Genomic DNA, 14,088 nt, shown 5'->3' on the forward strand with positions numbered 1-14,088 from the left:
CAAATCAACTCAGCTCGTCGCCCTGATCAAGAATATATATACTTTGTGGGGTCTGCCACGCCTCCTTCTGCCTGTTACATACATTTCAACAAAACCATTATACCCTGATTTCCCATTGAAAATGGGTTCAGGGTATAAAAAAAACCGGAAAAACAGTTACGGCGCCGAAAGTACAGTGCGCGCGAAAAATGTTGCGCAGAAGCGCAAGTCGTATACGCATACGTATACGTATACGAAAAGAAAAGAAAAGAAAAGAAAAGAAAAGAAAAGAAAAAAAAAAAAAAAAAAATAAAATAAAATAAAAATAAAATAAAATAGAAATAAAAAAAATAAAACGCACTGGAGCGCAGCGAAGCGGAACATAGCGTGGTTAAGTAAGATAAAGCGAAGTGAAGTAAAAGCAAAGAAGATTAAGCGAAGTCAAGTCAAGTGAAGATGAAGTGAGGCGATATGAGATAAACTGAAGAAAAAATAAAGCAAGGAGAACTGAAGCGGAGTGAAGCAGAATAAAAGCGGAGTAATAAAAATAAGAATAAAGAGAAATAAAATAAGGCGGAATAAGTAGAGACAGTAAAGTCAAGTAAAGTAACCAGAGTAAAGAGAAGAGGAGAAAAGTGAAAGCAAAGCAAGTTGAAGCGCACAAACTAGGATAAATGGGTAAAATTGAGTTGGACGAGCGAGCGGAAAGTATAAGAAAACAAAATATAACAAAACAGGCTAAATAAATTAAATAAAAAACAAAAAGAATAGAATCAATAAAGAAGAAAACAAAAATAAATAAAACAAAGAAAAGTAAAATAATCTAAACTAGATTAAGAAGAATAAAAAGCGAAATAAAACAAAATAGATTAAGACGAATAAAGAAAAGTATAGCAAAACTAGAATAAGTGTATAAAGACAGGGAAGAGAATAAAGAAGTAAAATAAGATAGATTAAGACGGTAAAAGCAAACAAAATTGTATAGAATAAGAAAATTTGAAAAAAGACAGAAAAAAAAGAGAGAAGAAAAAAAAAGGGGAAAAAAACAAAGAGAAAAAAAAAGGAGAGAGAAAAAAAAGAAGAAAAGAACAAAGAAAAGAAAACTAGATTAAGTGAGCGAAATAAAGCACAATATAGAATAAGTGGATAAGAATTGAGTAAGCAAAACAACTGGGGGAGATTAGTATAAGCGAACAAGGAAGCATCAAGACAACAAGGCATCAAGAATGGAAGGAGGAACACCCCATACTTCGGGACTAAGCGTCGGCTGGGTCTACCAGCGCTGTAAAGAGGAGTTGATAGCGGTAGCGCGCGATCTCGGCCTTGAAGACGAAGGCCGCGTGGAGGATCTGAGAAAGAGATTGTCGTCATTCATCCAGGGCGGCAACTATTCGATGGAAATCAAAGGGCGACTGGCCGAATGGGAGACACGTTTCTCTTCGGGAGGGTCGGCGTCGAGTATGGGCAGCCGCGCGTACCAGAAATCAGAGCCCGATTTGCGGAAGATCCAGGAGAGTGGTTCCATTTCGGCGGCGCCGCTGAGGCTTAGCGTGCCGACGGCGAGCAGCGTGGCTGGGAGCCGGAGGGACGAAAGGTCGAGGGAATCCGGCAGTGGTGGCGAAATGAGGATTGAGCGTCAGACTCCAGCGCTCTCGTCGCCGCCGGAGAGGCACCCACCTTGGAATATCGCCGAGCAAGTCAGAAAGTGGGGAATGAAATACGACGGTCGGTCGGATCCCCTCGGCTTCATCGAAATCCTGGAAGAGCGAGCCATAACTTATGGGATCGAGCTGGACAGGATGCCGAGGGCACTGAGCGAGGTGTTGATAGACAAGGCGGCTAAGTGATTCCTAACCAGTGGGCTAAGAGACGTGCCCTGGATGGAATTCAAGAAAGAGTTTTTGGACTTCTTCTTACCTCCCCAATACCTCGAGCGTTTGGAGGACCAGATTCGAGCGCGCCGGCAGCGGGAGGGCGAATCCTTCAAGGACTACTTGATTGAGTTGCGTCTATTGATGCGTCAGGCTAGGTACAGCCTGGCCCAAGAGTTGAATAGGGCCTACGAGAACGCATCCCCGGAATACAGGTTATACGTACGGAGGCACGATTTTTCATCCCTGACCCAGCTGACACAGATGGGTGCAGAGTTCGAAAACGTGAGGAATCAACAAAGAGAACTAGGGAGGAAGGCAACGGTGGAGACCACCTGGCCCAAGCCAGCGGAAGTGCGGCAAAATAATCCTTTCCGCGCGAAGGCACCTGATCCCCGGTCTGGAGGACACGCCGGGGGGCAGAAGGAGACGCCGGTGACAACACCCTCGACGGAGGCAACTAGCCGGATGATGGCTCAGGACGCTGGACCCAGGCCGAGTCGGGACTGTTATCGATGCGCACAACCTGGACATTTCGCGCGAGAATGTCGTAACGCGCCAGTGTTGTTCTGCCGACATTGCGGGCAGCGAGGCCGGACTGCGAGGGAGCGTTGCGAACAGGACGGCGCCGGAAACGGCCAGGGGCGCCCTTCAAGAGAGTGGAGCGGCACCAATTAGATACTGAAGACGAAGAGAGGTACCCGCTCCGAGTAAAAGAGTGGAAGATCGTCGCGAAGGTGATGGTCAGGGGTCAAAGGATGACCGCCACGATCGACACCGGGGCCACGCGCAGTTTTGTCAGTGAGGATTGCGTGCGCCAACGGACGATACGAGGCGAGCGTTGCCAGGTGGAGTCGCGAATCAGGCTGGCCGATGGATCAGCGCTGGACGTGACAAAGATGATGAAAACGGATGTGAGTCTGGCTGGAAAGACGGCGGTAGCGAACCTGCTAATAATGCCGACCATGCTGGACCATGTCATCCTCGGCATGGACTTTCTATGCGCCATCGGCACTACGGTCGTTGCGGCAACGCGGAGCTGGAGATGAGGATGGTAGACGACGTGGGAGAAGGAGCGTCGCTACCGAGTAAACAAAGAGTAGAGAAAGGCAGCAGCGGTTTTAGAGAGCAAGGCCAGCTCGCTAAAGGAGATGTGGAGTCGGGCCCAGTGGTGTCGCGCGAAGCTGCGACGTCGAAGGAGGACCCAAGGTCGGCAATCACGGTGTCGACAGTTGGCGTTCAGAGAGCGTCGAACCAAGGCGCGCCGCCCGACGAGAAAAGAGGTGAGAGGAAATGGACGAAGAAAAGCAGAAACAAGAGGAAAAGAACGAACAAACGGACGCCGAAGGAGAGACTTGGAGAGAGTCTTCCGGCGACAAGGAGGAATGAAAAGAAAAGAGAGACACTAGAGTACAAAAGGGGAGCTGGGCCTCCCGCGAGAGCTGTAAAGCAGAGCGAGGATTTGAGGGGCGGACCCGAGGAGCGGCCGCCGGAGTTTAGATCGGTCGATTTGGAGAAGAAAGGTGAGCCCGGAGGCGGCCCACCGGCAAGAGAAACATCAGAAAGCGAGTATGGAGAAAATGAACGATCCGCGCTTCATATCCCCCAACGTGGTGCGCCTAACGAAGCAGGGAGAACGCAAGAGAAGGGTGGCCAACATTGCACAGTTGAAGTCATTTCATTAAGGAGACGAGGAAATTGACATGACCCCGGAAACCGAGACCGGGGAAACGGGGAACAGGCCTATACGGTGACCGTCGACTCATCGGGGGGCGTAATAATTTCCCTGTCGAAGTAAGGGGGGGGGGGTGTAAGGTGGCCTTTTTTTTTCCCACCTTACATGTTTGTAAGTAATCAGTAAAGATATTGAAATGAAATAGATTTTTATTATGGTGAATAGGATTTGAATAGGATTTGAGGCATAGTTTGATTTTGTAGCGATTAAGGGAAACGAGATGGAATTTTGTTATGGATTTTGATTTTTGTAGTTATTAAGGTTATATTTTGAAATCATTGTTTACATTTCAGTTGTAGGACGTAAGTTGATATTAGTTGATTATTATTAGGCAGTAAGTAGAATAAGCGTTAGTTTGTAAGGTAGCACTAAGTAGTTAATAATTAGATGTAAGTGCCGCAGCGATTAGCTTTAGAAAGTAAGCGAAATTCAAATGAGTGGGCGGGCACGCGATCAGCAATGCAACCGTGCAGCTCGAAAGCTCGCGGTGGTGAGTTGCATTGCTGGTCGCGTGGTAAAATCTGCACAGCGGCAGAAGAGGATTGAAAGCTGCGTGCAGATTTTAGTCAGTCTGGAGCTCTCGATGTGAGCAGACGCGCTCAAAAGGAAAAAATAAAACTGATTAGCAAATATAAAGGTTATAAGGCGACAAGGTTAATAAAGTAAGGGAATGCACGTAGAGATGGTTGCGTATTTATTCGTAGTTAGTTTACTAATCAGTTTACTAGTATACTAATCATAAATAACCACGATAACACTAACTGGTAGTTTGAACGAGGTCACGACCCGTTCGCCGGAAGGTCAAAACTCTGGCAGTAAAATCGCGTGGTCTTGAGTGAACGCCGGCGGCAACGCTGGGTGTTCCTCGATCCGCGATCTACCAGTCGTAGTGGCCCCACTAACACCCCACAGCACGCCTTCGCGACCCCGACCCCAGCGATCTAGAGTGCACTTGATCGCGCCACTCGATCGCTGCCGCCTTCCCGCGTGCAAACGCGTGGGCGTGGTCGGCGAGTTCAGGCCACGTGGTCACCTAACCTCAAATGGTACCCTTCCCCTCTCCCATTCCTCCAACACTGTACGTCCCGTAGTAACTTATAAATGTCTTGTGAGTTATGGCCCTGGGCAGACTGAGACTCTGACCCCGGCTAAAATAAAGTAACCTTACAGGTTATACGATCTTCATGAAACTTTTAGATCGTAATTAAAACAATAATATGCGTGCACTTGCTAAAGCACAAGTCTCTAGTATTTGAAATACGCCTTTTACAAAGGTGAGGGTAAGGGGGTTGATTTAGGGGTGGGGGGTAAATTTCAACAAAAACCGAAATGCATATAAATATATATTCAAAATTTGGAGACTGTAGCTCCAAAGATGTAGGAGATATAATTTTATAACTGGTTTTCGATAAGGTTTTTTATCGATGTTGAGCTATCGAGATTTTTCGAATAGCTTTAAATTATTAAACGATTGAATTTACTTAGTGATTAGTTTATTAGCGATTATTAGAGTTTACAGAGTTTATGTGATAGACGCGAGCAAGCGACTAGTCTGTCGTGCTGTCCGCTACTATGTTTGTAATAGTCAATCTAACACTGCATCTGCTCTAAACAAGAGTTAATTGCATACTAACTACAATGTACGCGAGCCGGCGGATTAAGCTGAGCCGGTGCGTGGGTGAAAGAGACAACGCAAAAGGGAGAGCGTGATCTCCGTTACAAATTCTCTTACATGATAACATATTCTATGAACTGCCGCTCTTAATTACAATGAAGCGATGATTGCTGAGCCCAACATCCCCCCCCGTTGAAGACTTAGTCTTCAACAGAATCCTTAAGGGGCAGCAAGCACAGCTTATTTGTAGCTCTTCTTATCTCGCCAACTTCAGTTTTTAGTAGGGCTACCCGTGCAACGCCATCACTTCCAGGGATAAGTTCGATTATTCTGGCTAGTGGCCACTTAAGTGAAGGTAGATTCTCATCCTTCACAAGAACTATGTTGCCAACAGCCAAGCCAGGTTTAGAGGTTCTCCATTTCGCTCGCTGTTGTAACAAGTTGAGATATTCGTCCCGCCAACGAGTCCAGAACACCTGCTGGAGATAGCTTACGCGCTGCCAAGCATCCAAACGATTAAAATTGAGCCCGGTTAGGTTTGGCTCACTGAAAGACGAAGGAGGGCCACCGTTGAGGAAATGCGCAGGAGTCAACACGTCTATGTCTGATGGGTGCTCTGAAATCGAAACTAAAGGGCGTGAATTAACGACAGCAGCGATGTTGCAAACCAGTGTGCGAAGCTCATCGTAAGTTAGGACGGAGGACCCAACACATCGGTAAAAAATGATGCTTCGCTGTCTTCACTGCAGCCTCCCACAAGCCACCAAAGTGAGGTGATCGTGGAGGGATGAAATGCCATTCGATTGAGTCTGCCAAACAGAAATCCTTCACAGCTTTCTGGTGGGTGTCTGACAGAAATAGACGCTTCAACTCCTGAAGCTGATTGCGGGCACCAAGAAAGTTTGTGGCGTTATCCGACCAGATTTGACTTGGCCTTCCTCTGGTGCATATGAAACGTTGAAGTGCATGCAAAAATGCCGCGGTAGTATAATCCTTGACTAACTCCAACCAAATAGCCTTCGTAGCAAAACAAATAAACACACAAACGTAGCATTTCACAGGCGCCTTGTTTCGTGACTCAGGCTTGTAAAAGAAGGGTCCGCAAAAGTCGACTCCAGTCACTCCAAAGACCCGATAGCCGTCGACTCGATCCTTGGGTAGATCTGCCATTATGTGTTCAACGAGTCGAGGCCTTGCACGAAAGCAAATTACGCATCTCTGAATTACACTGGCTACAGTTTTTCTACCTCCAATTGGCCAATATTGGGAACGAACCAACGCTAGCACTGCTCGGGGACCAGCGTGCAAGTTTCGCTGATGGAAATGCATTATGATGGCTCTAGTTACTGGATGAACTTTGGGCAAAATAATTGGATGGCGACTATCGAAATTTAAAGTTGAGTTTTTGAGACGACCATCGACACGTAGCAGCCCAATCTCATCAAGGAACGGTGACAGCGAGGCTAGACTGCTGGATGACGGAACCATTCCTTTATTTCGAAGAGCATTTATGTCGTCTGAGAGATGTGTTCGTTGAATCATTCTTAACAGTATATGAGTGCCGTTCCGGATGTCTGCTAGGGTTATTCCTGGACCATGACTTTTTTTAATAAACTTTGATACGTATGCAAACGTACGCTGCAAGCGGCCGAAAGAATTCACAAACTTGCAGTCCATAGAGACATCATGGACTGCGTCCTTTACAAGAAGCACAGTTCTTCGACGCTCAATTGAAGTTCTTTCTGGAAGTGCTGAGACTGGCCACTGAGATCTGGGCTTACAGAGGAAACCTGGACCGTTGAACCAATGTAATGATGCATTTAAATCCGAGGGCAATGCACCCCGAGATAATATATCCGCGGGATTCAGTGTTGTAGGTATATAGTGCCATTCCATTGCTGATGTGAGATCTTGTATCGTGGCGATGCGATTTGAAACAAAAACGTTAAATCGTCCGGGCTCGTCATTGATCCAAGAAAGCGCAACAGTAGAGTCAGACCAACAATGAAACTCGCCTGCGAAAATGCCTAAGCGAGCCACTTCATTCATTAGACGCGCAAGCAACTCTGCCCCGCATAGTTCCAGCTTGGGAACCGTGAGCGTTTTTAGAGGCGCAACTCGAGACTTAGAGCAAAGCAACCTGCTGATGGTATGCTGACCTCTGGATACAATATAAATGCAAGCTCCGTATGCCTCGATGCTGGCATCGCAGAATCCATGGCTCTCAACCTTCGATCCTGGTATTAATGATAGCCTGGGAAATGCACTACTAAGACCATTGCCAAAGTTGCTGCAAATGTCTAGCCATGCAGTGTGACATGCAGACGGGAGACTCTCATCCCAATCAAGTTTATGCCTCCAGAGTTGTTGCAAGAAGATTTTAGCTTTCTTTATTACTGGGCCGACCAGGCCGAGGGGATCATAAAACCTAGCAATAGACGAGAGAACAGAGCGCCTGGAGGGCTTAGAGGCTGAATTCAGAGCTAGATATGAGAAAAGAAGTTGATCAGATGCCGGATCCCATGCAAGGCCAAGTGTCTTTGTAATGTCGCTGCCATCGTTGAACCTAATGAGCGATTCCTTGTCGCAGTCTGTTACGCCGTCCAGTACCATGGGATGGCTTGAACACCACTTCCTCAATTTAAACTTCCCACATGCCAAGATTCCAGCTGTCTCTTGCATAACAAGTCTTGCTTCTTCGACTGAATTTCCTCCACTAATCAAATCATCAACATAGAAATCGCGAAGCAGTACGTCGGACCCGACTGGGAATGCGTTCCTTTCATCTACGGCAAGCTGATGCATGGCGCGCACAGACAAAAATGACGCTGGTTTTGTTCCATATGTTACCGTATCAAGCCTGAAAACTTCCAACTCATCATCTGGCGAATTCCTCCATAAAATGCATTGTAGATAGCTGTCCGGCTCAGGTACTTTCACGCAACGATACATTTTGCAAATATCGCCGGTGAGTGCAACTGGATAAGATCGGAAGCGCAATAATATGTCGACTAATTTTGGCTGAATGACGGGACCTGACATTAGAATGTCATTCAACGAATGCCCAGTTGTTGTAGATGCAGATCCATCAAAGACGACGCGAAGCTTGGTAGTTGTGCTATCATCCTTCAGAACGCAGTGATGAGGAAGAAAATATCTGCATAGATGGAATGAATTTAGAGGAACGCGTGACATGTGACCAAGTTCAAGATACTCTTTCAGAAATGCTGAGTATTGAGACTTTATATGCGGCAAACGACTCAATTTCTTCTCCAAATTGAGAAACCGATGTCGCGCTTGCTCATAAGAATCTCCAAGAAGCTCACAACTAAGCTTAACAGGCAGGCGTACTGTATATTGGCCACTAGCCAATCGATTGTAATGCCTCGCAAAATGCGCTTCGCAGTCTGAGTCTTCCTTGCTGAACTTTACAATGGAATCGCTGCAGCGCTCAACTTCCCAAAAGCGACGAACGAGACTGTCCAACTTGATATCAGCACAGGAGTCTGTAATCGGATCCAAAGGCGTCTTTGAAGCTATTAGCACGGAGTTGTGGTTGCGAGCCTCGCCACCTGATACAACCCAACCAAGACGAGTCTTCTGTAACAATGGAAGTCCAGGCATCAACTTGATTTGTCCCACACAGAGCAAATCATAAAACAGGCTAGCTCCGATAAGCAGATCTACTCGTTGCGGCCTATGGAAAGCTGGATCTGCCAGCACTATATTTTGCGGTATGCTCCAATTGCTCGTATTCACATTAGAACTGGGCTGCCTGCCAGTTATATTTGTAGCTACCATAGCCGTTATGCTAGTTGTATATTCAGATGCATGAGCTTGAAGAGTGAGGCAAATGCTGCTGCCATCCATGGCAACATTGGAGTCGCCTACGCCGCATACAGATGCCACCGATTTTGTTCTCTTAAGTTGCAGGAGATTCGCAAATCTGGCTGTAATGAGATGTAGTTGAGAGCCTGAATCTAAAAGTGCACGACAAGGAACAAGCTCGCCAAACCGATTCCTTGCCAGAACCACTGCGGTAGCCAGGAGCACAACATCGCTGTGCCGATCCTTGGATAAGAGAGTAGTGGCTGGTGCTGAGGGCTGAGGGATGGTCTGTACTCTTGATGTTGAAGATTGTTGATGGGGCGGAATTGCTGCCTGCGATGTGCTGGAGTGGCCGAGATGAAGAAGCGTATGATGCTTGACTCCACAGACCCGACAACTGCGCGAGCCACATTGTCGCGACTGATGACCTCCCTTGAGACAATTCAAACATAAGCCAGCCTTTCGGACCTCATTCAGGCGAAGACTAGGAGACAAGTTTGCGAATCTTGGGCATTTGTAGATTGTGTGCTCAAGATCATTACAAAAATTGCAACTGTGAGTACTGTGGCCGGTTACGAGAAATGCTGATCTACTGGTAGCAACCTTACTGCAAGAATTCATCGGCTTACTTGACGAATAGTTTGTAAGAGCAAATTTCATCGATTCCAAAGTACGGCAACGAAGCTCAAGAAATGAGGAGACTTCTTCATATCTGGGTATCTGAAGAGCCGTCTCTGAGTTGTCCAATTTCTCTTCCCATTTAGCTTGTGAGGCCTCATCAAGCTTCTGTAGCAGTATCTGAGCAATCATGGCACTGGCTATCTGCTCTGTTGTGCCCAGACTACTGAGCGCACGCATATGGACATTGAAGCTGTCAGATAGCTCACGCAGCTTGATTATGGATCCGTTTTCTACTCTTTTGAGACCTAAGATCTTTACGATGTGGGCCTGGAAGATTAAACGTCGGTTATCATATCTCTGCTTTAATAAATTTATGGCAATTGTATAATTATCATTAGAAATTTCCAAAGAGCGAACCGTATCCAACGCTGCGCCATCGAGGCAGGACCGGAGGTGCTGAAGTCTTTCCATATTGCTGATTTCTGGCCGACTTTCAATGATTGTAGAAAACATTGAGTAGAAATCAGCCCAATTAGCATATCCACCGCTGAACGTAGGTAACTTTAATGGCGGCAACGCAGGTGCAGCCTGCAATCTGGGAGCGGATGCGCGAGGAGGGTCACTTGGACGACTAAACGTGGAACTATGATGCACTTGAGCAGTACGACTTTGCACTTCGGACATTATTGTTGACTGCATGACCATTATTAAATCATCAAAGTCAGTGCGCAAATTGCTGGACATCTCAGTAAAGTCGAGCTCCTCTAGACTTTCATGGGCCTTGCTAAAGGAGTGGCTTAGCTTGTCGATATGCTCCAGTAGAACATTTAGAGTGCTGTCACTGTGATCGGCAAGAGCATCTGAATCGACCTTGGATTGTAGCTTTTTTACGCGTTCAAACACCGACTGTACCTTGAGCTTATAAAACCGCACGCGATCTTCGGGAGCAACTGCACTAGCATCTAAATTCGCCATGACGAGTACAGCAAGAGCAACACGATAGAGTTCAAAGTCGTTGGTGCGAGCGCGATTGCAAGAGTAAGTAAATGTATATATGCTATAGCGCAGACTTGGAATAAGTCGTATTTGTCGAGCAGAGTACTTGCAACTTTAATAAACTGGCAAAGAATTATATTATGGTACTCAAATAATATACACGTATGAATTGTTGCACACCGGTACGATTATTATGGACGCGCTCGTATCGCAGCCGTGGTGAAAGAGTGCAATGTCAACGAAGAATAACGGCAAGCATGTAATTACACTGTGCTTATGTAAACTTAATCACTTATAGATTGAAGCTATAGAACACGCAGTCACTAACCATAGACATAGTTCAGAAATTAGTTGATTCTTTATTAGATTGTCAATTGCAGAAGTTTTCGCATGTGTACTACTTTTACGGGCGCCAGTGTATTGCAGACCGAACGAAAGAGTGTCTGGCGAATTGGCAAAGTAACGGCACGCAACTAATCGCTATATACACTGCTTATGTTCACGGGTGTATGTATGTATGTGATGCTGTCAATATATATATGCAAATATGTAGAAAGAAACGAAAATATCACGTCGGGGTCACCAAATGTTGAGCTATCGAGATTTTTCGAATAGCTTTAAATTATTAAACGATTGAATTTACTTAGTGATTAGTTTATTAGCGATTATTAGAGTTTACAGAGTTTATGTGATAGACGCGAGCAAGCGACTAGTCTGTCGTGCTGTCCGCTACTATGTTTGTAATAGTCAATCTAACACTGCATCTGCTCTAAACAAGAGTTAATTGCATACTAACTACAATGTACGCGAGCCGGCGGATTAAGCTGAGCCGGTGCGTGGGTGAAAGAGACAACGCAAAAGGGAGAGCGTGATCTCCGTTACAAATTCTCTTACATGATAACATATTCTATGAACTGCCGCTCTTAATTACAATGAAGCGATGATTGCTGAGCCCAACAATCGATAAAAAAAATGATCGGGATGAGTTATCGAATGATAAATTCAAAATCCGCGCTGTAAATACGGACATTTTAATCAAATTTGAAGTCTCTAGCTCTTATATATTCTGAAATCGACGCGTTCATACATACGGACGGACAGGGCCAAATCGACTCAGCTCGTCGCCCTGATCAAGAATATATAAACTTTATGGGGTCTGCCACGCCTCCTTCTGCCTGTTACATACATTTCAACAAAACCATTATACCCTGATTTCCCATTGAAAATGGGTTCAGGGTATAAAAATATAGAGCCGAGCAAATACGAAATTGATAGGCCCTAGGAGACAGATTTTTCGGTGCTGAAAAACTTAGTACTACATTTCTAGTCTCTGTGTTCTCTGGTCAGTGGTATTATGTATATTATACACGTTTTCTGCTTAATTCAGCTCATCGTGATGTATAGAAATAGTTCTATTAAACCAGTAAATTTAGTGGAGGTAACATTTTTACAAAACATCTAACAAAAATATTGATATTTCTCATTTTATTTGAAACATCGATGTATCGATGTTGCGCCCAGCACTACCTAAAAGCACTAGCACTAACCAGAGAACACATAGACTAGACAACTAGTGGAAAGCTTTTTGCAAGCGCGCCTCTTCAATTAAAACCCAAAATCGTTCACACAATTCTAAGTTGTCGTAGGCACACGTCAATGCTCATGTCGCATGCATACACACATAAACATACACAAAAATACGCACATACATATAAAGGCACTCAGATGCTTCTACAATGATAACCCCATCATTTGTGAGCATCGCGGCCCCTGCGTACACACAATCAAACATACAGTACCGAGCAAAAATGAGTGAATGTTACAGAACTTTGACGTTCATCACGCATAAAAATTAAACCATACCAGCAAATCAACAAATTTTTTTGTGTGTTTGTTTATTAGTGTATTCTTAACAAATACAAAAAAGTTGCAAGGCTAAATTAGCAAAATTCAAAAAATTAGAAATAAAAAACCGAAAAAATCCACATAAACTCAATTTTGCACGTTTAAAAAAAAACTACTAAAAACTAAAAAAAAACTAAACATTTTTAATATTTAGTCCAAAACCCTTATTAGCAATAATTTTGTTGACTATTTTTGGCATGCTCTCAGCCAAACTTTGAATCATTTCTTTCGGAAATTGGCTCCACTCCGCTTCTACGCGCTCCCATAAGCTGTCAATGTTCGTTGGGGCGGCATCATACTGTCCCAGCCGTCTTTTCACTATTGAACACAGATTTTCAATAGGATTGAAGTCGGGATAGGATTTATATATAGACTCTATATGTATGGAGCGAAAATTAGCTTAAAATTCTGCTTTCCTATCCACTCCTAAATAATCTTTACAGTATGTTTTGGATCGCCATCTTGTTGAAAACCCTTTCTCTGTGGGGACACGCACATTTATCAGTGAATTTGGGAAAATGGGTTTGAAGAATATTCATATAATCCTTCCTCTATGTAGAGGATCAACGTTCTACCAAGAGAAGCATCCCCAAACCATAATGCTGCCGCAGCCATGTTTGACGATTTCCTTTACATGTGTCGTTGAATGCGTTCCCCAGGTCTGCACCAGCAATATTGCTTTCCATATGATTGGAAACGGTTAAATTTTAATTCATCTGACCAAACAACTCGTTTCCAATCATAAATGCTCCAGTTTTTGTGATCCCTTGCAAATTTCAAACGCGCCTTCATATTCTTTTCGGACAATGCAGGTTTGTTTTTTAACGAATGATACATATCCGAAGCCACGAATTTCTCTTCTAGCAGTCCATTTGCTAACATTTTTATTAATTGCTAGAGAAACACCCTTTGGTGCTAGCCGCTTGTTTTTCTTAATTTTCGACATCATTAGGCGAGCATCAGAGCCCGAGAACAGTTTTTTGCAACCTTTGACTTGAGTTTTCGGAGTCAAATTTCGGCTGATTCAAAGCTTTTCGGCAATAATAAGCGAAGGAAATCCCTTCCCGGTCAGGCACACACCACTATTTTCAATGTCGACTGAAATTTTCCACATTTTAAAATTATATTTCACCAACTTTTTTAAATTTGTTGCGAAAAGAAAATGTGCTTCAAATCGCTTTACAAATAAGAATATTAAAAGGACTAAGATAACGGTAAATCTACATGCTCAATCTACGACTAAGAAGAATACCCAAGGAGCTAAGTTATGGGGAAATCTGGATGATTTCGGCTGAGAAGAGAAGTAGAAGAGCCAAAGTATTGGCAATTATGAAACGTGCAAAATTGAGTTTATGTGGATTTTTTTTGGTTGTGTTGTGAAACATTCACTCATTTTTGCTCGGTACTGTATGTATGTAAGTGTGAGCAGTTCACAAGAATGACCTAATGCAAATGCTGGGCTTTAAAATTGCTACAGGCAGCAAGAGCCTCGCACACAAGCATACAAATGCTCATAGTACATGTAGCAAGGGAGAGTG

General features: G+C 44.4%; 1 protein-coding gene across 1 annotated transcript; it reads right to left on the reverse strand.

Moving 5' to 3' along the window:
* Window positions 1-4,624: 4,624 nt before the first annotated feature.
* On the reverse strand, window positions 4,625-10,624 carry LOC122757281. The gene is made up of 4 exons (XM_044009015.1): window positions 10,067-10,624; window positions 8,415-9,976; window positions 8,241-8,357; window positions 4,625-4,733 (listed from the first exon to the last, which is right to left on the reverse strand). Exons 1-4 carry the CDS (start codon window positions 10,622-10,624, stop codon window positions 4,625-4,627), a joined length of 2,346 nt encoding a protein of 781 aa, XP_043864950.1.
* Between the last annotated feature and the right edge of the window lie 3,464 nt (window positions 10,625-14,088).

The sequence above is a fragment of the Drosophila mojavensis genome, unplaced genomic scaffold (genome assembly GCF_018153725.1).
Source record: "Drosophila mojavensis isolate 15081-1352.22 unplaced genomic scaffold, ASM1815372v1 contig_108, whole genome shotgun sequence".
Taxonomy (NCBI): Eukaryota; Metazoa; Arthropoda; class Insecta; order Diptera; family Drosophilidae; genus Drosophila; species Drosophila mojavensis.